Source organism: Macaca thibetana, chromosome 10, assembly GCF_024542745.1.
Source record: "Macaca thibetana thibetana isolate TM-01 chromosome 10, ASM2454274v1, whole genome shotgun sequence".
In the NCBI taxonomy this organism is placed as follows: Eukaryota; Metazoa; Chordata; class Mammalia; order Primates; family Cercopithecidae; genus Macaca; species Macaca thibetana.
This window is the reverse complement of record NC_065587.1, coordinates 86,267,269-86,292,976: the sequence shown is the minus strand read 5'-3', so window position 1 is coordinate 86,292,976 and position 25,708 is coordinate 86,267,269. Positions and strand designations below refer to the sequence as shown.

Here is a 25,708-nt window from a genome sequence, read left to right as displayed (position 1 = left end):
TACGAAAAATAGTTGCTAGGCACGATGGCTCACGCCTGTAATCCCAACACTTTGGGAGGCCAAAGTGGGAAGATTGTTTGAGACCAGTCTGGGCAATATAGCGAAATCTCCTTTCTACAAAAAATTTTAAAAAGTTAGCTGGGTGTGGTGGTGCACATCTGTAGTACCGGCTACTCCGCAAGCTAAGGTGGGAGGATCATTTCTGCCCAGGAGATGGAGGCTGCAGTGAGCTCTGGCCTGGGTGGCTGCAAGAGAGTCTGTCTCAAAAAAAAAAAAAAAAAAAAAAAAAGAAAGAAAGAAAAAGAAAAGAAAGGAAAGGAAAAAGAAAAGAAGGAAAGTCAGTCATGGTTACTTGTTTTGCACGTTTGTTTTTTAGATTTTTAATTTTTTTTTTTTTTTTGAGATGGAGTCTCGCTGTCACCCAGGCTGGAGTGCAATGGTGCAATCTTACCTCACTGCAACCTCCGCCTCCCGGGTTTAAGCGATTCTCCTGCCTCAGTCTCCTGAGTAGCTGGGATTACAGGCGCACACCACCACACCTGCCTACAGACTTTAAATTTTTTAGAGAAGTTTTAGGTACACAGCAAATTTTAGCAGAAAGTGCATTGTTTCCATATATTTACTGTGTGTGTTTTTACGTTTTGGCTAGAGGAACTGCCAGGAAAGAGGGTGTAAGTGTAAAGTGAGGGATGTTAATCTCCACAGCCCTCAGCAAAGAAGGAAAGAACTCTGCCCTAAGTCACTCTACATTCTACCACTACCAGGGGCCTAAAAATGGCGGGTGGCTAGAATTAAGAGAGAGTATTGAACTTCTGGTAATTAGCTGGTTAAGGGGCCTGGAAAGAAATTTATGTCCCAGAAAAGAGAAATATTAGTACTCAGTATGAGGTTCTGGTATTGATAATCATGCTCTTGTTGTTTTTTGAGACAGGGTCTCCCTCTGTGGCCAGGCTGGAGTGCAGTAGTGCAATCATAGCTCACGGAAGCCTCTCACACTCAGGATCAAGCAATCCTCCCACCTCAGTCTCCCAAACAGCTAGAAGTATAGGCACATGCCAGCATGCTCAGCTAATTTTTATTTAATTTTTTTGTTCAGATGAGGTCTCACTATATTGCCCAGGCTGGTCTCCAACTCCTGGCTTCAAGCAATCCTCCTGCCTCAGCCTCCCAAAGTGCTGGGATGACAGGTATGGGACACTGTATCCAGCTGATTTTTTTTTTTTTTCTTACTGTTATATTTACTTTATGGCTCTGTAAATAAGCTTAGGTGAAGATGATAAGTATTTACAGAATGGTCACGTTTGCAGGATGCAACATGCATGTAAAAACCTAAGACGCAATAAACATACAAAAAGAGTCAGCTCACTAGTAATCAGAGAAATGCAAAATAAAATAATGAGAAACCATTTCACAACCATCAGACTGGCAAAGGTTTCAAGTCTCTTATTAAGTGGTGAAAGGCAATGTAGAAACAAGCTGTTGATGATGAAATACAACCAGAACGAACCAGTAGTAGAGTAGAAAATATGTACGCTCCAACCCAGAGCTTCCGCTTCTAGATATATACCATGGAGAGATACACACTGGGGCTACAGAAGTAATATATAGTAATATATGACATGGAAATTGCCTATTATAAAAAGTTTAAACAGACCAAAAAAAAAAGGCAAAAAATTAGGAAACAGCCAAATGTCTACCAACAGGGGAATGGATAAACTTGCATAGTCATACAAAAGAACACAATTCAGCAGTTGAAGAATCAAAGCTACAAATACACCCAAAAGCTGCCCCCCCTTGCAAAAAAATAAAAATAAAAAATAAAAACCCACCCCATAGTTTAATTTTTTCTCACAGAGCTGCAAAAGCATACATGAAGCGTAGTATTTACATAAGTTTTAAAAGCACATCAAGGCAATAATATGATTAAGTAGCTAAAAGTATGGAACTACCAATGAATATCAATTTCAGGTGACTACTGTGAACTTTACCTGAGCCCTGTGTTCTCGGAAAGCAGTGATGGTTAATCCACCCCATGTGTTTTGTATTCTGGGAAACAGGTAACTGCAAAGAACTGGCCTGTTGCATATTTTCAGATAAGGCAATCAGGAATGCTCTCCTAATTGCAACAGCCTGAATAAAATCATCTCCTTAACCAACCAGGATATTATTATGTCTTTGACGCAGGAATAGTTATAACTCTGGGGAGGGAAGAGAATAGGATGAGGAAGACGATGCATATTTAGCTGTAATGACAACATAAAAACCTGAAATACGGCAATAAGACAGCCCTTTTTTTTCCTGCACAAAAGGATCTGTGATTCTGTGTACTTTTCTGCTTAAAATGTTTCAAAATTATTATTTTAAAGCTTGGAGTTGGAAAAGGTGATTTGTCTCAAGTCAATTAATCATTTACAATCTGCTTTCTCATATGTTAAATAGGCATGTGAATACATGCCCAACCTATTTCACTGGGTTGTAGTGTTTTTGCTAATCACCAAGTATTAGAATACTTGAATACTGTGCCAGTTAGTTCAGTCTGAGACCACAGTTCATATTAGGATAATGTTAAGGGTTAGATTACTGTGCAAACCTTTTAACTCTACTTTGGGGGCAAGACTACACACTCTTACTTTCCAAGAAGCTATATATATCTATGCTGTAAAGAAACTCTTTGGTTACAAGAGGAGCTAGGCAAGTCTAGGTGTGATGTCTCAATCCATATCCAGTAGAACTACTGAGCAAATAACTCTAGTAACTTGATGGTGGGCTACTAAACAATCTCTATACAAGGAGGCTGGCACACCCAATACGGACACACACACAGTTTTGTTTGGGGTCTGTAATTGTGGTTCATGTGGACGCAGACATTGTTTGTTTTTTCTTGGGGGAGGGGGTTAACACTATAAAGTGAGACATCTGAAAACATCTTATCTCATCCTCAAGTGCCCAGTTGTTTTCAAACCGCTTTATTTCAGGTGCTTCTCGAAGACTTGGTGAGTACAAGGAAGTGATTCTGCTAGTTTAGAACAAACCCATCGGTAGTTAAAATTTAATCTTAAAAGAAACTTGGAACCAAGCATCCAACCAAAAGAGCTAAAAGAAAAGTGCTAGACTCCGGGATAATACCCACAATATTCTCTAATCACTGGACTAAACAAAGATGCTCCTGCGCTCCTAAGGCTAAAAACAAAAATAACCTTTAAAAATGGGGGGTCTATATTCTGAACTCCAAAGGTAACTTGTAAGGTCTTCTTGATCTCCCTAAAGCCAACAATTTTGAAACGTATTTGGAAACCGCTCATCTCTAATTCTTGTTTCTCCCACTTGTCACAAGAACAAGCAAATATAACAGACTCCTCCTTCCTTGCATTTAGTTACACTTTAAGCATTTAACTTAAGCACTTAACTAAACGTAAAATGTTTGGTCTCTTATTTTCAAACAGAAAAATAAAGTCTGTATTAGACACTCAATAAAAAAGTATAATGTCAAATCAGAAGTCTTTAGAGCAGACGCCAGTCAGCTTCAAATCACTTTCAGAGTGACTGGTCTTAAAACGTACCGTAACTCATAAGCCCCTAGATTAAGTCTTTTAGTATAAAACAGCATATACATTTAAAATATTATTAAATTTTTAATAATTAAATATTAGACTTAAGATGCTGATACTTTGTAGCTTACAGCATTAAACCAAAGAAAAACCAAAAACTGAACCGTATCAAATCCCTATTACATACATACCTACAGTCATCAAGAAAGTACCGGTTAATCTTTTCTTTTTACTAAGGGGCCGCCTGCATTTCATGAAAGTTGCAATAACTTAAGAAAACCAAAACTGTTACACAGTGAAAACAGTTTGTATGCAGATAAGCTGGTACCAACTGCTTCTAGACAGACAGATGCAATTAGAATGTAATATTTCTAGCAAAGTCTGGTAAGGCTATGCCTGCAAATCATTGACCAAAAATGGTAACAGTGTGTGCAGACTAAAGAAAATGACAAAATGTTCCATCTGATAGTTCAGTTGAGAATACGTTTGTTTTTAAATAGCTAATTAGAGGGACACAATGTAAAGGGGGAAAATATGTAAATTAAGCAAAATGTCCATCATATAGAATATACTAATGAGCACCTGTTTACTTTTTGGTGACTCTAGTATTTTAATGGTTTTTAAAGCTCTTAAATTTGCTTGTATCAGCATCCCAGCATCATGCCCACACCCTGCGCACCAAGTTCTGGCAGAGTCCAACTGTCTACAGGTCAGAAAAAAAATTCTAACCATACACGGACAGATCGGGCAGGGAAGGGTTAAAAGAGACCCTGCCAAGCTTGACAAGCACGACCAGAGTGCTGCTGGAAGCCGATTGCCAGATAAAAAGAAAAAAAAAAACAAAGAGGCTGCAAGGCCACCCCGTTCTAAATCATGCCAGTATCCTGCTCGTTAGCGATCATTCCGTGCTCTAGGGCTGTTCCATAAAAGCTTTAGCTTCCTTATTGAGATGGACAGACCTCAAGGGCTGGAACGCGCACAAGTCGCCGAGCGCCTCAGCGCTAGCTCTGGGGAACTAAACCCACGCCAACAAGGACGGTCGCCGGATTCCGACGCCCCCCGCCTCCCACTCCTCGGCCGCGGTGTGCAGCCCCCCGGATGGATTTCACAGAGCGGGTGGGGGCGCTCGACCCCGGCCAGTTGTTGCAAGGCCCGGTCTGGAGGCACCGCAGAGGCCACGCTCAGGGCGGCGGCCTCGCCCCAGCTGGGAGCTGCGCAGCGGCCGCGGATCCGCCCAGGGGCGCCAGGGCCCAGCCAGGATGGCTGGCGACGAAGGCCCGGAGACCCCCCGCCCCACAACCGCGCGGCCCGGAGACTGCAGCCGGGCCGGGTCCCTCCCGGGCCTGGGGCACGGCTCACCCCCTTATCCCCGACTCCGCGGCGCCCCCGAGACCAGCAGCTCCCGGCCGCCTCAGCCCACGCCTCGGCCTCCCTCCCACTCACCATCTTCGCCGCGGCGGTCGCAGGGACGCGGGGTTGGGAGCTGGCGGGCAGCGAGTCTGCAGAGCGTCCTCTTCACAGCCGCGGGACCGAGCGCTGAGCTGACGCGGCGGCGCGAGCCTACCCCGGGGCGGGCGCGCCTCGGGACGGAACGCGGCTGCGCACGTCACGCACCTCCCGCCGTTGCTACGCAACCAGCCGGTCCGGCAACGCCCCGCCCGGCGGCTATCCAGACTACCGGAGGGGAACTTCCCTCACCTGGTTTAGGCTGCGGGGCGGGGTCTCCCTCACTAGAAAGTGTTTAAGGATGAGGGTACGTGCTTTCTCGTCTGCAGGGGACTAGAAGGCTTACTAGGCTGGCTCCTGCTGGCGAGGGGCGGGCAAAAGATGATGGGGGAGGGGTGGCCTTTCTTCGCCTCCTCGGGCGGGGCTCCCTGACGCTCCACCCACTGTGCAGGCAAGGCTCGCGCGGGGGGAGGCAGCCACCTGGCCAGGTGTTCTTGCCGCTGGGGGCGGGGCGGGGCCGGGGAGGGGAAAAGGAGGGGAGAGCTGGGGGAGAGGGGGACAGAGCGTGGGAAGCAGGGGGATTTGGCGGGGAGGGGCGAAGGGCACATAGTTGGGGGAGAAGGGGATGGAGAGGGGAGGGAAGAGGTGAGGGAGAGGGGACAGAGTGGGGAGAGGCGGGGGATGTGGGGGGAGGGGGCGAGGGGCACTTAGTGGGGGGGTGATAGGGGAGGGAAGGGGAGAGGTGAGGGAGTGGACAGAGTTGGGGGAGGAGCGGGATAAGGGAGAGGTGAGAGACAGGGACACAGAGTGGTGGAAGGAGAGGGATGTTGGGGGTGTGGGGGGTAGGGCCCGAGGACGGGGGACGCGCTGGGGGAGGACCCGCGGGAGCGGAGTCGCGGGCCGCGGCGGCGGGGACGCCTCCCGCATTTTTTACCTACTTTGGTGCGATTCCCGCCGCCCTCCCCTGATTGGCCCAGCCTGGCTTGTCCTGCCCTCGCGTGAGGGGAAAAAAATCTGCACATTTTTCCTCCTTCCCGAGGCGACCGTGGCCATGCAGAGTGCTCTGTGAGTCACCGTTAATTTCAGGTCTGGAAAAACAAGGAAGATTTATTTATCTTTGGGAACTGCCGGGGAAGGAGGCCGGCGGCGCGCAGGGGTGTGGCTGGGAAAGGCCGCGCTGTCCCGGGACGGTGGCGCCAGCCCCGCCGCTCAGTTCTCCGGGTTTTTAATTTGGAATTGTGTTTTTCTAATGGGCGGTTGCGTCGGAAACACGGTTTTCAGAGGGCCGAGATGAATCCCAGCGTTTTTGCTGCGGGTGTTTTTGTGGGAAATAAAGGGAACAGAGAGAATTTTATAAATTAATTTAGGTTACCGAGAACATCATGGCCTCGACCAAAACTATTTTAATTCTCCAAATATGAGGCTTTTGGACACGATGGTCAGTATTTTTTTCTGGCACTATATAAAATCTAGGTTGTATGTGGCTTTTGTTCTGCCCCGCTCAACATAGAAACCCATTTCTTATTACCCTCGTTCTTTTTAAAAAGGACAGTAAGCAAGTTGTGCAGTTTTAAGCCTTTACCACCTGAGACATGATTTTTGGCGGGCTAGAGCAGTGGTTCTTAACTTTAGCATGCGTCAGAATCACCTGGAAAAATTGTTCAAAGCTAGATTTGTGTGCCCCATCCCCAAGGTTCCCTCACTACTTCTAAGGTGATGCCTGAGAATGTGCGTTTCTAACAACTCCTAGGTGATGCTGAAGATGCCAGTCCAAGGCCACACTCCTGAGCTGAGAAGGAACCCCCCTGTATCCTACTGCAGCTGGAACCCTCTGCTTTTCTGTTTGCATAGGACCCTGTGGCCTCTACACTTCTTAATATTCAGACTTCCTTTCTAGTCCAAAAGTGAGTGGTGCTCATTTAAGGATACATGCCTGCCTGCCTGCTCCAGCCTCTCCTGCATTTCGTCCTCCACTCTGCCACCAGAGTTATGTCCAAACATAAGACTGGTCTTGTCACATTCTTGCTTAAAATTTTCTGTGGCTTCCTCCATAACCCTCAGCGGGTCAGTGTGGCCCTTCTGCCTCTGGCCTCAGCCTACTTTTTCTGCCCTATCTCCCATATTTTCCTAAGTGCCCACTGCCCCTCCCAGACGAAACTTCTCATAACAGAACACCTCTTACTAGTTCTAACTACCTTGATCATGGGCCTGCTTATTTTTCAGCCTGGAATGTTCCTATCACCCCTCACATCTGAAGACTTCTCTTACCACTTCCCAAGGATCAATAGTAGTTGCTGCTTTTTTTTTTAACTTCCTGCCCCCACCCCTTCCAACTCCTTCACCCCCGTAGTTCCTTCTATAATCCCAGAGTTCATCACTTCTCAAACCTTTTTTTTGTTTTGAGACTGAGTTTCGCTCTTGTTGCCTAGACTGGAGTGGTATGGTGCGATCTCGGCTCGCTGCAACCTCCGCCTCTGGGATTCAAGCAATTCCCCTGCCTCAGCTTCCTCAGTAGCTGGGATTACAGGCATGTGCCACCACACCCAGCTAATTTTGTATTTTTAGTAGAGATGGGGTTTCTCCGTGTTGGTCAGGCTGGTCTGGAACTCCCAACCTCGGGTGATCCGGCCACCTTGGCCTCCCAAAGTGCTGAAATTACAGGCGTGAGACACTGAGCATGGCCACTTCTCAAATCTTAATAAAGATCCAAGTCACCTGGGATCCTTGTTAAAATGCAGATTCCAGAGTTGAGGAGTGGAGTCTTAGATGACCCCAGGAAATGCAGATGCTATACTTTGAGTTTGGAGGTTTTATGGTTTTTCCCTACAATTACTGTAGCTCTGTAATTACTTATGTGCATTTGCCATTACTACCAGATTACGCTGGGAGTTCCTTGAGGTCATGGGATATTTAAGATGCATATGTGTGAACTTGGCATAGCCCCTGATACATAGTAGGTGTTTAATAAATGTTCAGTAAGTGAACAAGTATCTGAAGATGTTTTACAATTTATCAAGCTTCCGTATCAGTTTATCACAACTTAAGATGAGCCCCCATTTTTTTTAGGTCCCACTGAACTTCAGCCTCTGCATTTAACACCCAGGTTTTCTAGATAGTGACATTCCTCCTCTCCACAAAGAGGAAAAGAGTTTTCATACAATGCTATAAACTAATAAATATTTATGCCCTCCAGAAGTTGAAAGGTAATCCTCAATGTAAAGATATTTGAAGTTGGGGCCTTTGGACCATGATTAGGCCATGAGGGCAGAGCCCCCTTTAATAGGATTAGTGCCCTTATAAAAGAGGTCCTAGGCCGGGTGCAGTGGCTCACACCTGTAATCCCAGCACTTTGGAGGGCCAAGGCAGGTGGATCACGAGGTCAGGAGTTCAAAACCAGCCTGGCCCAGATGGTGAAACCCCATCTGTACTAAAAGTACAAAAATTAGCCAGGAGTGGTGGCGGGCACCTGTAATCCCAGCTACTCAGGAGGCTGAGGCAGGGAATTGCTTGAACCCGGGAGGCAGAGGTTGCAGTGAGCTGAGATTGCGCCACTGCACTACATCCTGAGCTACATAGCGAAACCATCTCAAAAAATAAAGAGGTCCTAGGCTGCTGCTTGCTGCTTTCACCATTGTGAGAACACAGCAAAAAGGTTTATCTATGAACCAGGAAGTGGGCTCTCACCATACACTGCTGGCGACTTGATCTTGGACTTCACAGCCTCCAGAACTATGAGAAGTAAATTGCTGTTGTCTGTAAGCCACCCAGTTTATGGTATTCTGCTATAGCAGTCCGAACAGACTAAGACACATAAGGTCTCTCCTTAAATATGAGATTGGTATATTTCATTTTTCATTTAGAAAACATTTTACATACTTAATCTGTGAACATATAGGCACTTTCATTTAAAACCATTAATATATTGATGTAAGTGGCAGAGAAGAAGAAATGATACATTAACGAGGAGCCTGAAGAGAGATGTGTATTAATAGATAGGCTGGGGAAAGCTCCTTTGCTGGGAGACATAACACTGTCAATATATAGCATAGAAAAAAACTTTAATTTCTCTCCTCCCTCTCCACAAATTCACCTATTTCCTATCTCCTATCCGTATTTTGTCAGTAGTCTTTTTTTTTTTTTTAAATGGAGTCTTGCTGTGTCACCCAGGCTGGAGTGCAGTGACAGGATATCAGCTCACTGCCACCTCCACCTCCTGAGTTCTAGTGATTCTCTTGTGTCAGCCTCCCGAGTAGCTGGGATTACAGGCACCCGTCAGCATGCCCAACTAATTTTGTACTTTTAGTAGAGACGGGTGGCCAGTCTGGTCTCAAGCTCCTAACCTCAGGTGATCCGCCCGCCTCGGCCTCCCATAGTGCTGGGATTATAGGCACCCGCCACCATGCCCGGCCATCAGTAGTCTTTTTTAAAAATAACTTCATCTTCTAAGACACGTGTGTAGTTTTATTGTAAAAGATTCAAACAATACAACAAAGGAAAAACCCGTTGAGCACCTTCTCTCCTTTCCCATAATCCTAGTCCTCTCCTCAGAGGTAACCACTGATGTCAGTTTGGGGTATGGACTAACAGAAATACACCTTGGGCATATGTTTTGTGTTTTGTTTTGTTTTTATTGGTGTTCTGTGTAATGGTTTTATGTTGGGTATGTAGCATCTTGTAACTTGCTTTTCTGCATTTAATGATTGTCCTGGCGATCTTGCCATATCAGTAAATCATTTCTTATAATTGCTGCAAGGTGTGACTGTTCATTCATTTAACTTTTCCCCTACTGATGGGCATTTAGGTTATTTCCAATCCTTTGCTTTCACAAACAATGCTTCAGTGAACAGCTTTGGGACTGCCTTCTTTGCATACATGAACTGGTAGACCTCTCAGAAAATTCCTCCCATAAAATTACTAAGTCAAAAGGAATGCATAAATTTTATTTTACTAATTACATACTGCCAGATAGCCTTCTAAAAAGGATATACCAATTTATATCCCTCCTACAGTAGTTGAGAATATCTGCTTAGTCTCCACTGACAGTTTATTAAAAGTTTGAGGAATTTTAGAACAGGCAAAACTATAGTGAAAAAAATCAGAATAGTTGTTAAATAGGGTGGGAGTGGAGATTGACTACAGAGGGGCCTGACAGAATTTTCAGGGGTGATCGTCATTTTTTTTTTAAATTTGTTAGGGGTTCAAGTTACATGGGTATATAGGAGGCAGAGGGTGCAGTGAGCCAAGATCACACCACTGCACTGCAGCCTGGGCAGCAGAGTGAGACTATCTCAACAACAACAACAACAAGTTACATGGGTATATACATTTGTCAAAACTTAAGATTTGTGCATTTTGCCTGGCACGGTGGCTCACACCTGTAATCCCAGCACTTTGGGAGGCCGAGATGGGCGGATCACCTAAGGTCAGGAGTTCGGGATCAGCCTGACTAACGTGGTGAAACCCCGTCTCTACTAAAAATACAAAAATTAGCTGGGCGCGGTGGTGGGTGCCTGTAATCCCAGCTACTTAGGAGGCTGAGGCAGGAGAATCGCTTGATCCACGGAGGCAGAGGTTGCCGTGAGCCTAGATCACGCCACTGCACTCTAGGGTGACAGAGCAAGACTCTTTCTCAATAAAAAAAAAAAAAAAGACCAGGCACGGTGGCTCACGCCTGTAATCCCAGCACTTTGGGAGGCCGAGGCAGGCGGATCACGAGGTCAAGAGATCGAGACCATCCTGGCTAACATGGTGAAACCCGGTCTCTACTAAAAATACCAAAAATTAGCCGGGCATGGTGGCGGGTGCCTGTAGTGCCAGCTACTCAGAAGGCTGAGGCAGGAGAATGGCGTGAACCTGGGAAGCGGAGCTTGCAGTGAGTGGAGAGCGTGCCACTGCACTCCAGCCTGGGCGACAGAGCGAGACTCCATCTCAAAAAAAAAGAAAAAAAAAAAAGCAGTAGCAGCAATAGTTTAAATGAATCAAAGAAGTGGTAGTTTAGTAAGGGTTGTGTTTGGTTATAAGTAACAAAGACAAAATAGTGGCTTAAGGCTTTATTACATTTGTGTGTATGTGTACATGGTTTACTTCACACATAAAAGAAGTACAGAGGCAAACAATTCAGATTTGTTATATTGACTTGGTGGTGGTAAAAACCCAATTTCTTTCTTTCTTTTTTTTTTTTTCTTAGCCGGGGTCTCACTCTCACCCAGGCTGGAGTGCAGTTGTACAAACACGGCTCATTGCAGCCTTGACCTCCTGGGCTCAAGCAGTCCTCCAATCTTGAGTAGCTGGGACCACAAGCTCACACCACCACCACGCCCAGCTAATTTGTGTGTGTGTGTGTCTGTGTATGTAAAGACAGAGTCTTGCCACGTTGCCCAGCCAGGTCTGGAACTCTTGGACTCAAATGATCCTCTTGCCTCCGCCTCCCAAAACACTGGAATTACAGGCATGAGCCACCACACCTGGCCCCAATTTCTATACTGTTGCTTTGTTGTGCATAGATTGTCTTCCTAAGGTTACCTCATAGTCCAGGATGACTGCTAGAATACCAGCTATTACTTCCACATTTTAGGCAGTAAGAAGGAGGAAAAAAAGATAAAGAAGGGCATCCTTTTTTTTTTTTTTTGAGGCAGATTCTCACTCTATCACCCAGGCTGGAGTACAGTGGCACGATCACAGCTCACTTCAGCCTCAACCTCCCAGGCTCAAGCAATCTTCCCACCTCAGCCTCTCAAGTAGCTAGGACCACAGGCGCACACCACTGCACCCAGCTAATTTTTAAATGTTTTGTGTGTGGAAACAAGATCTCCCTATGTTGCCCAGCATAAGCATCCCCTTTTTTATAGAAAGATCCCAGAAACTGGCGGGGGGCGGGGGATGACTCACACCTATCATTCCAGCACTTTGGGAGGCTGAGGAGGGTAGATCACCTGAGGTCAGAAGTTCAAGACCAGCCTGTCCAACATGGTGAAACTCTGTATCTAGTAAAAATACAAAAATAAGCCAGGCATGTGCCTGTAGTCCTAGCTACTCAGGAGGCTGAGGCAGGAGAATTGCTTGACCTGGGAGGCAACAGAACGAGACTCTGTCAGAAAGAGAGAGAGAGAAAGAGAGAGAAGGGTTCCAGAGGAAGGGAGGGAAGGAAGGAAGGAAGGAAAGAAGGGAGGAAGGGAGGGAAGGGTTCCAGAGGAAGGAAGGAAGGGAGGGAGGGAGGGAGGGAAGGGTTCCAGAGGAAGGAAGGAAGGGAGGGAGGGAGGGGTGCCAGAGGGAGGGAGGGAGGGAAGGGTTCCAGAGGGAGGAAGGGAGGGAGGGAGGGAGGGAAGGAGGGAAGGGAGGGAGGGAGGGAAGGAAGGAAGGAAGGAACGGTTCCAGAGGAAGGAAAGAAGGGAGGGAGGGAGGAAGGGAGGGTTCCAGAAACTTATACCATAGAAACTTTTATACCATATTTCTAGACCACATACCCTGTACTCTATAGGATTTCTCCTTTTGTTTCATTGACCGGAACTTAGTCATATGGCTGCAAGGGAAGCTGGGAAACACGGTCTGTTCTCTAACTCGCAGTGTGCTCGGCTAAGACATTGTTGTTCCTTTACTAAGGAAGAAGGGGAAAATGGATATTGGGAGATAACCAGTAGTGACTGCCACAGGTAGATATTATCACTGGCCTCATCCCACAGATGGGGTAAGGTGAAGAGACTTTCCTTGGGAGCCCAGAGGAGTTCAGGATCTGATCCCAAGCCCTTTACCATCAGGCCACATGACACAGCACCTGTGAGTGAGGCTGAACAAGAGAAATGAGGTATGTCTTGTTACTTGCTTACCACCACAGATGAGGTTAATTGGCAAAGCAAAAGAAATAGAAGCTGTAGAAAATACATTCTGAACATTCCTTACTGCCCATAGCCTGGTGCTGATGGATCAGACAGCCCCAAGGGCCCTGGCATCTATTTTAGGAAAAGGCTAAATATATTTAAGTATATTCGTGGGAAGGATACAGTACCACATGGTAACATTATTGATTATTAGTCTTTATGGTAGAATGAAAGTCATATGCCACTATTTTATAACATTAAAGATTGACCAATTATATATGTTTTTCAGATAATAGCATGCTTCTTGAGTTAAACCATGAGAAACAGAGTATAAAGTGGTACAATTATCTCAACCAGTGGTTCTTAGTCTCTCTTGGGCCATATATATTCCCTTTGGGATTCTTTGTTTGTTTGTTTGAGACAGACTCTCACTCTGTTACCCAGGCTGGAGTACAGTGGCGCAATCTCGGCTCACTGCAACCTCCGCCTCCTGGGCTCAAGCAATTCTCCTGCCTCAGCCTCCCAAGCAGCTGGGATTACAGGCACGCACCACCACACCTGGCTAAGTTTTTGTATTTTTTAGTAGAGATGCGATTTCGCTGTGCTGGCCAGGCTGGTCTCAAACTCCTGACCTTGTGACCCGCCTGCCTTGGCCTCCCAAAGTGCTGGGATTACAGGCATGAGCCACCGCTCCCGGCCTGGGATTCTTATAAATCCTCTGGGTGTGGTGGTTCATGCCTGTAATCCCAGCACTTTGGGAGACCAAGGTGGATAGATCACGAGGTCAGGAGTTCGAGACCAGCCTGGCCAATATAGTGAAACCCTGTCTCTACTAAAAATACAAAAAATTAGCCTGATGTGGTAGTGTGCACTTGTAATCCCAGCTACTTGGGAAGCTGAGGCAGGAAAATCGCGTGAACCCAGGAGGCGGAGGTTGCAGTGAGCCGAGATCGCACCATTACACTCCAGCCTGGGTGACAGTGAGAGACTCCGTCTCAAAAACAAAACACACACACACAAAACAAAACAAAAAAACACAAAAGTATAAACCCTCTCTCTAGAAAGACGGACATTTGTTTCTACTCACAAAGTTTGGCCTATAATCTTAGGGAGCTCGTGAACTGCCCTGAAGCCCATCTAATATGTTAAATATTTCAGGAAAGTTTTTGGGAAATGTTCTAAAAAGCAAATCCAGTGCAAGGATAAATGAACAGTCCCATAGTTCCATAGTTCCTTACATACACATACACACATCAAGGTCACAGTGGGCATCACACCTCTCATCAACATGGAACCTTCCAGAACTTTATAATATAGAGCATTTTATGAAATACGAATGGTCTGAGCAATACATGCAGGACTGCAGCTTGTTTTTATTCATTCATTCAGCACTATATCCTGGGGATCTCTCCAAGTTGTCTTCAATTTTTCATAAGCATGATACATTCTTTTTTTTTTTTTTTTTGGAGGCAGAGTCTCGCTCTGTTGCCCAGGCTAGAGTGCAGTGGTGCGATCTTGGCTCACTGCAACCTCTACCTCCCGGGTAGAAGCGATTCTCCTGCCTCAGCCTCTCAAGCAGCTGGGATTACAGGCACCTGCCACCGTGCCCGGCTAATTTTTTTGTATTTTTAGTACAGACGGGGGGGTTTCACTATGTTAGCCAGGATGGCTTCTATCTCCTCACTTCATGGTCCGCCTGCCTTGGCCTCCCAAAGTGCTGGGATTACAGGCGTGAGCCACTGCTCCAGCCTCCATGATACATTCTTTTTACACTTCTGATCTGGTTGTTGTACTTCCGGAGAAAGAAAAATGAACCACAAAATATTCAGAAAGAGGCAAACAAGGAAATGGAGTATTTTTTTAAAGATGAAATGAGTTCAGACTCTTCAGCATGTAGGATTGAGTGTAATCACAAGTCATAAAATCATGAAGGATAGGAATGAAAAGACTAGAAATTTCACTCTAAACCTTAACATGTAAAAACAAGAGAGCTTTTCTAAAAGCTCAGAATAAGTCACTTTAGAAACAATGAAAGGACTGGTTCACATGGTGGTTAAGAAAGGGAGGAAAGTGACAGTCAGAGGAGGAAAAAGCATGTCACAGACAGCAATGGGCTGGTCGTGGCAAGCTCTCTGGTTGGGACTCATTTTTCCCCAACTCATCCCATTATTCTCTGCAGACTTCTGCCTCACCCACTGCTACTGCAAGGCAGGAAAAACTCAGAACCAGTAAAGGGCCCACCCCAGAGGCTGCCAGGTAATGTCAGGGCAGTGCTGAAGCCCTGCTGGGATATGGAGGTGATACCAACACATGCAGGTGGACATCTTATTTATATTCACAATGGGAAGCCACAGTCAAATCTAATTGAACATTTTTTCATTTAGATTTGACGGATGTTTCCTGAAGTCCTACTGTGTGCCAGCTGTGGCCGTGTTAGCTACCAGGAATATGAAGATGAATAAGGAGATCACAAGTGAAAACAGAAATGCCAAGATAAACTTGGCCCAGGTTCCCTTGGGAATTCTCAGGATCCTACCTGGTGCAGCAGATCACACCTGGGAGATGTTACTGGATCTTTGATGAGTGGAGCATCCACAGAGGAAGGAAGTGAGTATTTGTTAATGACATCATTCCTCACTTATGTTGGCGAATATGAATATAGAAGAGATGGCTAGAGAGTTTATTCAAAGTTGGATATTTGGAGGAAGAGCATGCCTGATGTTCCTACCAAAAAAAAATTAGACCCTATGGACCAAGATACATAAGATAGATGTAGATATGTAATGGGTTTCCTTTTTGTTTTTTTATTTTTTTGGGATCTGCTCTGGCTTACTTCCTAATTTTCCTGTCTTCTTGGGGGTAGGAGGAGGGATGTCAAATGATGGTTCAGCCAAAGAAAGCCAGCTCTTCCTGATGAGGGAACTCTGAGTTGTATTCAAGGAAAACAAACACCAAAAACAGATAGCCAAAGGCCAATGGTCATGATTTGAAATTTGAGTGCCTTTTACTGTAACTGTTTTGCTCCAGTGTTTCCATTACCAGCCCTTCGGTGAGGTCTTCAACTCTAGATCAGAGTTCCCCAACATTTTTGGCATCAGGGACTGGTTTTGTGGAAGACAATATTTCCACAGACGGGCGGCAGGGGGATGGTGGGGGCGTGGTGGTTTCAGGATGAAACTGTTCCATGTCAGATCATCTGGCATTAGATTCTTACAAGGAGCGTGCAACCTAGATCCATTGCATGAGCAGTTCACGATAGGGTTCCCAGTCCTGTGAGAATCTAATGCCACCACTGATCTGACAGGAGATGGAGCTCAGGTGGTCATGCTCACTCGCCGAATTCCTAACAGGCCATGGACCAATACTGGTTTACTGGTTCACCTGTAAACTCAAGATGTTGACTAATTTGACGCCTTTAGTTTAGAGCTCTAAAAGGTGATGCTTGAACTCCACAGAAGAGATACTGAGTGCCTGGCACAGTCTTAGCAATTTGTGAAGTATCCTGTTCTAGTAATACTAAGGCAGGCTCTTAAATTTTGATTTATAAACTCTAGGCCTTGGGCTCTAGACAAAACAGGGCTCTAGAGGGTTGTTTTTTTGTTTTGTTTTGTTTTGTTCTAATGGCAAAAGCAATAAGTTGCTGTAGTTTTCTAGATCGTAGACTTAATGTGGTTCTCCCAACTATCCATGTCTGTGTAAAGGGAGCTGATTGACACAAAGGGAGCAAACAGCATTAGCTTCAACATCCTTACTTGTAAATGAGGCAAACACGTCACATGTTGCAATTGGTCCTGCTTTTTTTTTTTTTTTTTTTTTTCTTTTTCTTTACTTTTCTTTTTGGAAGTGGGAGTGGAGGTGAGTGGTCACTAAATTCAGGCCCAGTCATTAAGTGGTGGTCCCCTAGTAAAAATTTCCACGCTGGAGGTGGAAGGAATTGCTTGCTCATTTTTATTCTGTATCCTGTGGAAAGCCTTCCCTCCCACCCCTTGAGCCAGTGAGTCACTTCCTCTCTGCAAACCTCTAAAGCTTCCTTTCTCAGCCCAGACCTGGCCCTCTGGAGAGGGTTTTGGAGTCCTGGGTGGGCAGGGCACCTCAGGCAGCAGGCAGCACACCTTGGATGTGAGCTGAATGGTTTTTGAAATTTCAGAGAAGCAGCCTCCACGCAGGAGAAAGTATATCAGTGTTCTGATAAATGTCAAGTGTTGGATTCTAGGTTCAGCATTTTTTCTTTTTACTTTAAACAACTCTAGGAAAGAAACACCCATAGACGGTACAGCAAGAGGGTTGCAGGTTTGTTTTATGACTCATGGAAATTTCTAAAATGATAAATATTGGCTCAGCAGTAGTCTGACATAAGACGCACTCAACTAGAGCACCATGGTTACAAGAAACAAGAAGTGCATATTCGGTAAATAAAGTGTGGCTCCACTTCCAAAAGCTTTCAGAGAAAAAAGAGCAGCGCGGAAGGCCTGGATTCTTGAGTTTCCCTTGTTGAATGGTCATTTGTTTTTCCCAAGACCAGAAACTTCCCTGAGATGACTGCAGTGTCTTCCCAGCCAGGAAGCCATTTTAAATGGTTTGGGTGCTATAATTTATTCAGTCCAGAGTCTTTTTGACTAATATAATGAAAAAATTTTACCCATCATAAAAATTAATGAGGTTGAAAAGATAAGTATTTTTCTCCTCAAAAAAAAAAAAGGGAAAATAAATATTTTTCTTGCTGAGTAAAAACCCCCATCTTTGTGTGTATAAGATGTTAGGCATCTTGGAGAGATGTAAGGAATCTGGAATATCAACTTTTCAGATGAAATTTAGAGAATGTGAGCCACAAATAATGGCTGCGGTCCTCCTGATTCGAGTTTTTATTTCTTATGAAACAAACTCAGCATTACTTTAACTTCTCATCAGCTGATTTTAGTTTCTAAAGAAAATATAATAGACTAAAATTCATACCCAATGAAAAGGCCATTGTATCCACTTACTGACAGCTGGGAGTGAGCAACTCAGATCTGCCTTTCAGCTGGGTTTTCCTGCATAACAGGTTTATTAACAGAGCAGCGTGACTCACAAGCAGTGTTCTTTAGAATCACCCCCCTCCCCCAACACATACACTGGAACCACGATAAACACTTGGTAAGGAGGATCTACCACAAAATAAACTGAGGAAAGACTCAGGCTACAATTCTATGCTTCAAATAAAACAGCAAAAGAGACTTTTAGGCGCATGAAGGTCCCAGACAAGAGACCTGGAAGAAGGCACCAAATCTGAAAAGGTGATTCAGTGAGTCTGCTGGGTCGACCCTCCTGCAACCACTCATGGACATATGGACTTCCCTTGAGCCAGGAGGGCCCAGGACTGAGTTACTAGAATACGTTGTAGGGGACATAGAGGGCAGAGAAAGCTAAAGCCATTCTGTAAGCTTCTGCAGAGAAGACCCCTGGAGGTAGGGGAGAGATGAGGTGCCCCGCATGGTCTGCAACACCAGTGCAGGTGGGAAAGGATATGCAGTGAGACGCTGCATCCAAAGGCCCTTTGACCCAGCTGCTGGGAAACGTATCTCAAATTTCTCCAAAGAGAAACTGCGAGGGCCAGATTATTCAGAGAGATTGACGTGGGACCTGTTATCAATGCTGCAGAAACAGACTTCTCCTTTGCACGGCCTGGCCCTCTGTATTTGCCCTCCATTTGCTTTTCCACTCATCTTATATTAATCAGCATTGCAACAGGAGGGAGCTCTCCCCACCAACGAGGCAGTGGCAGGAGTGTCTCTGCAGGTAGCCAAGGTGATGCTGGCAGCCAGGGAGGCAGCAGTTGGGATAGCTCTGGCAAGAACACCTCGCTGGCTGCCAGGGAGAGAGCCTGGGCCCTGGGCCAGGACACGGATGGGCCTGGATCATTCTGCTGGTTGAGCCAAACACCATTAAAAATAATTTCAGAATGGAAACCACTTTGGTGCATTTTTTCTGGCTACTAAAAAATACAGATTTATCAGGGGAAAAAATGCTGAAAATGTCTAAGAAAGAAAATAAATGTTCCCTATTAATTTTCCTGCCACATATTTATATAATAATAAAGAAGTCATTTAAAAATTTAATTATATAAATTATCTTGGAATGTCTTCTTATTAAAACAAAAACTCTGTGTAGAAAAATGTCACCTTCACTCCCCTGCAATTCTTTCCCTCCTCACCAAATTTAAGCTCTACTACTGGTTTCAAATGTACAGAACAAAGTCTGTCCTTCCAGGTTTTGCTTGTTTACACACACATGCTAGATAGATAGATCAATAGATATTAATAGATAGTTTTGTGTTCCTGTGATTTTTTTTTTTTTTTTAATTTTTTCTTTCTGGAGACAGGCTCTCACTCTGTCACCCAAGCTGGAGTGCAGTGGTGTGATCATAACTCACTGCATCCTCAAACTCCTAGGTTCAAGAGATTCTCCCACCTCAGCCTCCCAAGTAACTGGGACTATAGGCACACACCGCCATGCCCAGCTAACTTTTGCATTTTTTTGTAGAGTCTTGCTGTGTTGCCCAGGCTGGTCTCAAACTCCTGGGTTCAAGCAATCCTCCCGCCTCGGCCTCCCAAAGTGCTGGGATTACAGGCATGAACCACTGCACCCAGCTGATTATTGCATTTTAAATTTTGCTTAAGAAAGCCTTTCTACCACCAAGATTTCATCTGGGATTAGTTTTTTTTTTTTTTTTTTTTTTTTTTTTTTTTTTTTTTTTTTTTTTTTTTGAGACGGAGTCTGACGCTGTTGCCCAGGCTGGAGTGCAGTGGCGCGATCTCGGCTCACTGCAAGCTCCGCCTCCTGGGTTCACGCCATTCTCCTGCCTCAGCCTCCTGAGTAGCTGGGACTACAGGCGCCCGCCACCGCGCCCGGCTAATTTTTTGTATTTTTAGTAGAGACGGGGTTTCACTGTGGTCTCGATCTCCTGACCTTGTGATCCGCCCGCCTCGGCCTCCCAAAGTGCTGGGATTACAGGCTTGAGCCACCGCGCCCGGCCGGATTAGTTTTATATATTGTGAGATACTTAACTTTATTTTTTCTCAAAAACGTATCCATTTTCCCCAAAACTTTTTGTCTAACTAGCCTATCCTTTCCCATGGGTATAAAATGTCATTTTTGCCATCTGTTCCATTCCCATGAAGGAAGGACCAACATGGGTCTATTGCTTGCTCTATTCTTTCCACTGATTTCTTCGTTCTTATACAAATATCACCTTTTTCATTACTCTGGCTTTATTGTATATTTTAAATATTTGATGGGCCCTTGTTCTTCTTGTAAAAATTGTCCTTAGTTATCCTTATACATGTTCTCTTTCATATGAATTTTGCAATCTTCTTGTGAAGTTCTATTTTAAAATCGTGGTGGTATTTGATTGGTATTGCACTGTTTTTAATCATCAATTTGTGGGAATCCATTATCTTTACTATATTGATTCTTTTCACCTGTGAACATGACATGTTTCTGTAATTATTGTTGTTTTGTTTGTTTATTTTATTTTATTTTTGAGACAGGGTTCTGTCTCGTCTGTCGCCCAGGCTGGAGTGCAGTGGCACTATCTCAGCTCACTGCAACCTCTGCCTCCCAGGTTCAAGCGATTCTCATGCCTCAGCCTCCCAAGTAGCTGGGATTACTGGGGTGGGCCACCATGCCTGGCTAATTTTTCTATTTTTAGTAGAGACAGGGCTTCACAATGTTGGTCAGGCTGGTCTCCAACTCCTGACCTCAGGTGATCTGCCCGCCTCGGCCGCCTACAGTGCTGCGATTACAGGCATGAACCATGACCGGCCATGTTTTTGTAATTGTTTAGGCATTCCTTTGTGACTCTCAGTAAAACTTTGTACTGTGTTTGTTTTGTTAGTTTTTTTTTTTTTTTAGACAGTATCTCACTCTGTCACCCAGGCTGGAGCACAACGGCATGAACACTGTTCACTGCAGCCTCAAGTGATCCTCCTGCCACAGCCTCTCATGTAGCTGGGACCACAGGCGTGCACCACCATGCCTGGCTAATTTGTTTTATTTTTTGTAGAGACAGGGTCTCACTTTGTTGTTGCCCAGGCTGGTTCCGAACTCCTGGGCTAATGTGATTCTCCCACCTCAGCCTCCCAAAGTGCTGGGATTACAGGCATGAGCCACTGCACCTAGTCTACTTTTCTTCATGTAGAGTCTATGCATGGCTTAATTGGATTATTTCAAGGTATTTTGTGATTTTAATTACTTGTATTTTATAATTCATTGTTGTTTATTAAAGATAAACATTTAATTTTTATTAGTCTTATAACCAGTCATCTTACTGAGCCCTCATTCATTCTAATACTTACCCACTTAATTTTCTTAGACGTTTTGAGAATGAGATATATAGAGTTCTATTTCTTTGTTTCTAATTTTTATAACTAATTTCTAATTCTTGTCATTGCATGGGTTAGGTTTGGAAGCCTAATGCTGACTGGTGGTGATCCTTATCTTGTTCCTGACTTTAGTGGAAAAGCTTCTAATATGCCATCATCTCTTCTGCTTTTTCTGTTAGGCTTCTGGCAGATATCCTTTAATATGTCAAATAAATTTCTTGTCTTATTTTTGTAAGAGCTTTCATCAGTGGTGGGTATTTAGTTTCATTAACTAGGCGTTCCCCTCCTTTAACTTGTTAATGTAGTAAATTATATTAATGGATTTGCTAATGCCAAACCATTGTGGCCTTCTATGATACATTCTGCTTGAGCTTGAGGTGTGTTCTCTGGAACTACTGCTACATATGGTTTATTGGTCATTTACTTAGGATCTTTACATTTATTTTCACAAAGAAGATAGGCCTATGTTTTATTTTGGTTTTGTGTGTGTGATATCCTGGGCCAGTTTTCACCCTAAAATAAAGAATAAATTGGGACTATTTTCTTCTTTGCCTTTTCTCTGAACAAGTTATATAAGGCAAGACTTACCTGTACCTTTAAGCTTTGATAGTATTGGCCTGAGAAACCAGCCGGTCTTTAGACCTGATCTTAAACATAAATCTAACAAAGTCAGCCTTAAACCAATTTTTGTATTTTCTTTTGTTCTTCTCAAGTTTTCTATTTCTCCAGTCAATTTTGGCACTTTGTCTTTTTTTTCTAGAAAATCATGCATTTTATGTAGATTTTAAATTTGGGGGACATAATAGTGAACATAATAGTTTCTATTCCCTAATTATCTTTGTGCCAAAGATAATTAAATTGTCACTTCTCTTGTATTTACTCAGACTTGCCATCAGAAATATATATATATATTTGTATTTTTAGTGGAGACGGGGTTTCACCGTATTAGCCAGGATGGTCTCGATCTCCTGACCTTGTGATCTGCCTGCCTCGGCCTCCCAAAGTGCTGGGATTACAGGCGTGAGTGACCGTGCCCGGCCCGTGTGTATATATATATATATATATATATATATTTTTTTTTTTTTTTAACAAGTCTTTTCAAAGATCCCAATTCTAACTGATATAAGATGAGCTCTCTACTAATAAATCTGAGAGGCCTTGATGATCACCTTATCTAAAGTAGTTTGCCACCCCACTTGCCCCCACTGTCTATCCTCTTTCTGTTCTGTATGATTTTTAAAGCACTTATCAGCAACTGACACATTGTATATTTGTTTAGCTGTTTATTGTCTCTTTACCCCAATAGAATATCTGCTCCACAAGTGTAGGTACTTTGTTTTCTTCATCACTGAATTGCCAATGAATTTTTTGAATATCACTTGGCACATAGATGATAAACACTAAATATTTGTTAAAGTTGTTGATTGAAGTAATTGTTCTTTCATTGAGGATTTTTGTTTTTGGTTTTTTGTCTACCCTGTGAATTTTATTCCACAGATTTTAGTTGTTCTTGTTGAATTTGGCATTTCATCCTCATGGTTTCTTCCCCACCACTTTCCTGAATCTGCTTTTACCCACATGACCAAGGAACCTCACATTGCTAAATCCAATGGCCAATTTTTAGTCCTCATCTCATACCACATAGTCAGTCATATCTTCTCTTCACTTTGAAACACTTTACTTACTTGACTTCCAGAATCTCACACACTCTTCCTGATTTTCCACCTACCTATCTGGTCCTTTTCAGGCTCCTTTGCTGGTTCCTCCTCACCTCCTGACTGCTGCTCTCCAGAGTCCCCATGCATACTAAGTTCTTAGACTTCTTCTCTTTACTCTCTACACGAATTCCCTTAAGTTCTGATTCAGTTTCATGACTTTAAATATCTTCTCTCTGCTGTTGGTTCCCAAATTTATGTCTATCCTTGACCTCTCTCCAGATTTCTGACTTGTGGATGCAACTGTCTATTCAACACTTGCCCTTGGATGTTTCGTAGACATCTCAATTTCTCATAATTAAAACAGAAATCTTGATATTTTCCCCCAAATCTTCTTCACCTCCAGTCTTCCCCATCTTGTAAATGTCAGTTTCATCCTTCCAGCTTCAGATTTATCCTTGTCTTTTCTCTTTCATATCCCACATCAGTAAATTCTGTTGGTTCTACCCTCAAAATATATCCAGAATTCTATCACCCCTCATTACCTCCATTGCTATCACCCTGGTCTAACTCACCATCACCTCTAAACTGGATTATTGCAATGGTCTCTTGGCTGGTCTCTCTGCTTCTGCTATTCTCAGCACAGCCACGAAAGCCATCTTGTTAAGCTGTAGGTCAGTTTATGCCACTTCCTTGCCAAAAATTCTCAAAGGCTTCCTTTTACTCTCACCGTGAAGCCAAATCCTTATGGAGGATTTGTAGAAATCCTGTGGGATCTGTCCTCTGTTTGCCCTTCCTGACGTCATCTGACCTGTACTCTATCCTCACCTGCTCCACTCTTGCCATGATGGCCTCTGCACCCTTCCTTGAACAAACCAGGCACATCCTATTACATTTATTCTTCCCCATGTTTAGAACGCTCTTTCTTCAAGAATCCAAATGGCTTTCCCATCGCTTCCTTCGGTTCTCTACTCAGATGTAACCTCCTCAGTGAGGTCTTCCCTGACCACCCTGTCTAAAATTACCAGATGCCCCACCATCCTTCCAGTTCCCTTTATTTTTCTCTGTAACGCTTTTCACCACTTATACTCCATTTTTCACTTGTTTATCTTACTTACGTTGTTTTCTCCAATTGAATATAAGCTCCACAAGAACAGGGATCAAGGATTTTTATTTTCTTCTTTTTTTTTTTTTTTGAGATGGAGTCTTGCTGTTGTCGCCCAGGCTGGAGTGCAATGGTGTGATCTCGGCTCACTGCAACCTCTGCCTCCGGGTTCAAACAATTCTCCTGCCTCAGCCTCCTGAATAGCCGGGATTACAGGTGCCCACCACCACGCCCAGCTAATGTTTTTGTATTTTTAGTAGAGATGGGGTGGTCAGGCTGGTCTTGAACTCCTGACCTCAGGTGATCCACCCGCCTCGGCCTCTCAAAGTGCTGGGATTACAGGTGTGAGCCATCGCACCCGGCCTTATTTTATTTTTTTCACTTCTGTATTCCAGGGCCAGAAGAGTGTTGGCACAGAGTAGGTTGTCAAAACATATTTGTTGAATAAATAAATGAGGAAGATTGGTGGTGTAGATGTACAAGTGATTTCAGGTACAGACATGAAGCTTAAGGGTAGCAGCCATCTGTGAGCTTGAGCACTGATATAGTTTGGATGTTATCCCCTCTAAATTTCAAGTTGAATTGTAATCCCCAACGTTAGAAGAGGGGCCTGGTCGGAGGTGATTGGATTGTGGGTGTGGATCACTCATAAATGGCTTAGCACCATCTCCCTGGTGCTGTCTTTGTGACAGTGAATGAACTCTTGCGAGATCTGGTCATTTAAAAGTGTATGGCACCTCCCCGCCTTCCTCCCACTCTCACTGTGTGACCTGACAGCTCCCCCTTTGCCTTCTACCATGAGTAAAAACTCCCTGAGGTCTCACCAGAAGCCAAGCAGATGCTGGTGCCATGCTTCCTGTACAGCCTGCAGAACCGTGAGCCAACTAAACCTCTTTTCTTTATAAATTACCCAGTCTAAGGTATTCATAGCAATGCAAGTATGGCCTAATACAGGCGCTAAGCCACATACTAAAGCCAGCAGAGTGAAGAGTTGGAATGAACCTGGGACCGAAGGCTCCACCATACTCGCCCTGAACTGCCTACCTCTGGACTGCATGTCATCATGTCAGGGAAGCAGGAGCATAAGAGAGCCAGAGTGGCACCATTTTAAAATCAACTCCATCTTAAAACTGGCAAGGCACATTTCTTGTCTATCATGACCTGTGGTTATATGATGTTTACAGCTGAGGAAACAGCTTAACAATGCCTGCAAGGATAAACTATGACAGAAAAAATGTCCAGATGTCCTGGTATTGCAAAATAATATATGCTTTTAAAATGATTTTAGTTGGCCGGGTGCAGTGGCTCACGCCTGTAATCCCAGCACTTTGGGAGGCTGAGGTGGGTGGATCACCTGAGGTCAGGAGTTTAAGACCAGCCTGGTCAACATGGTGAAACCCCATCTCTACTAAAAATACAAAAATTAGCCGAGCGTGGTGGTGCGCACCTGTAATTCCAGCTACTCAGGAGGCTGAGGCAGGAGAATAGCTTCAACCCGGGTGGCAGAGGTTGCAGTGAGCTGAGATGGCGCCATTGCCCTCCAGCCTGGGAGACAAGAGCGAAACTCCATCTCAAAAAAAAAAAAAAAAAAAAAGAAAGAAAAACAGACTGTAGTCATGCTTTCATGTACTTATGCACTAAAATGCCAAGAATAGTTTTCTTTAAGTCCACAGACTAATACATTCTGTGACACTGTCAGCCCCCGACAGGTAGATATAGCTTAACTTTTATATAGGTAAGACCCTATATAGGAAAAATTTAAAAGAAAGATGAGACATTT

General features: G+C 44.3%; 1 protein-coding gene and 1 long non-coding RNA gene across 17 annotated transcripts in view; one reads left to right on the top strand and one right to left on the bottom strand.

Moving 5' to 3' along the window:
• The window catches only part of DSTN (destrin, actin depolymerizing factor), a 1,228,633-nt gene that overhangs the window by 30,305 nt on the left and 1,172,620 nt on the right, over window positions 1-25,708 (bottom strand). For 6 of the 13 annotated variants that reach the window (XM_050745396.1, XM_050745397.1, XM_050745398.1 and 3 more), the window contains exon 2: window positions 4,992-5,079. In XM_050745396.1, the coding sequence (XP_050601353.1) occupies window positions 4,992-4,994 (3 nt within the window). In that variant the 5' untranslated portion in view covers window positions 4,995-5,079. The other 7 variants (XM_050745389.1, XM_050745390.1, XM_050745392.1 and 4 more) reach the window with 2 other exon arrangements.
• Window positions 5,202-25,708, top strand: part of LOC126929209 (uncharacterized) — a 30,741-nt gene continuing 10,234 nt past the window's right edge. For 2 of the 4 annotated variants that reach the window (XR_007717095.1, XR_007717096.1), the window contains exons 1-3: window positions 5,202-5,301; window positions 12,674-12,795; window positions 15,193-15,415. This is a non-coding gene — a long non-coding RNA (uncharacterized LOC126929209). Of the gene's footprint in view, window positions 5,302-12,673; window positions 12,796-15,192; window positions 15,417-17,058; window positions 18,882-25,708 lie in introns of those variants that run through there. The other 2 variants (XR_007717097.1, XR_007717094.1) reach the window with 2 other exon arrangements.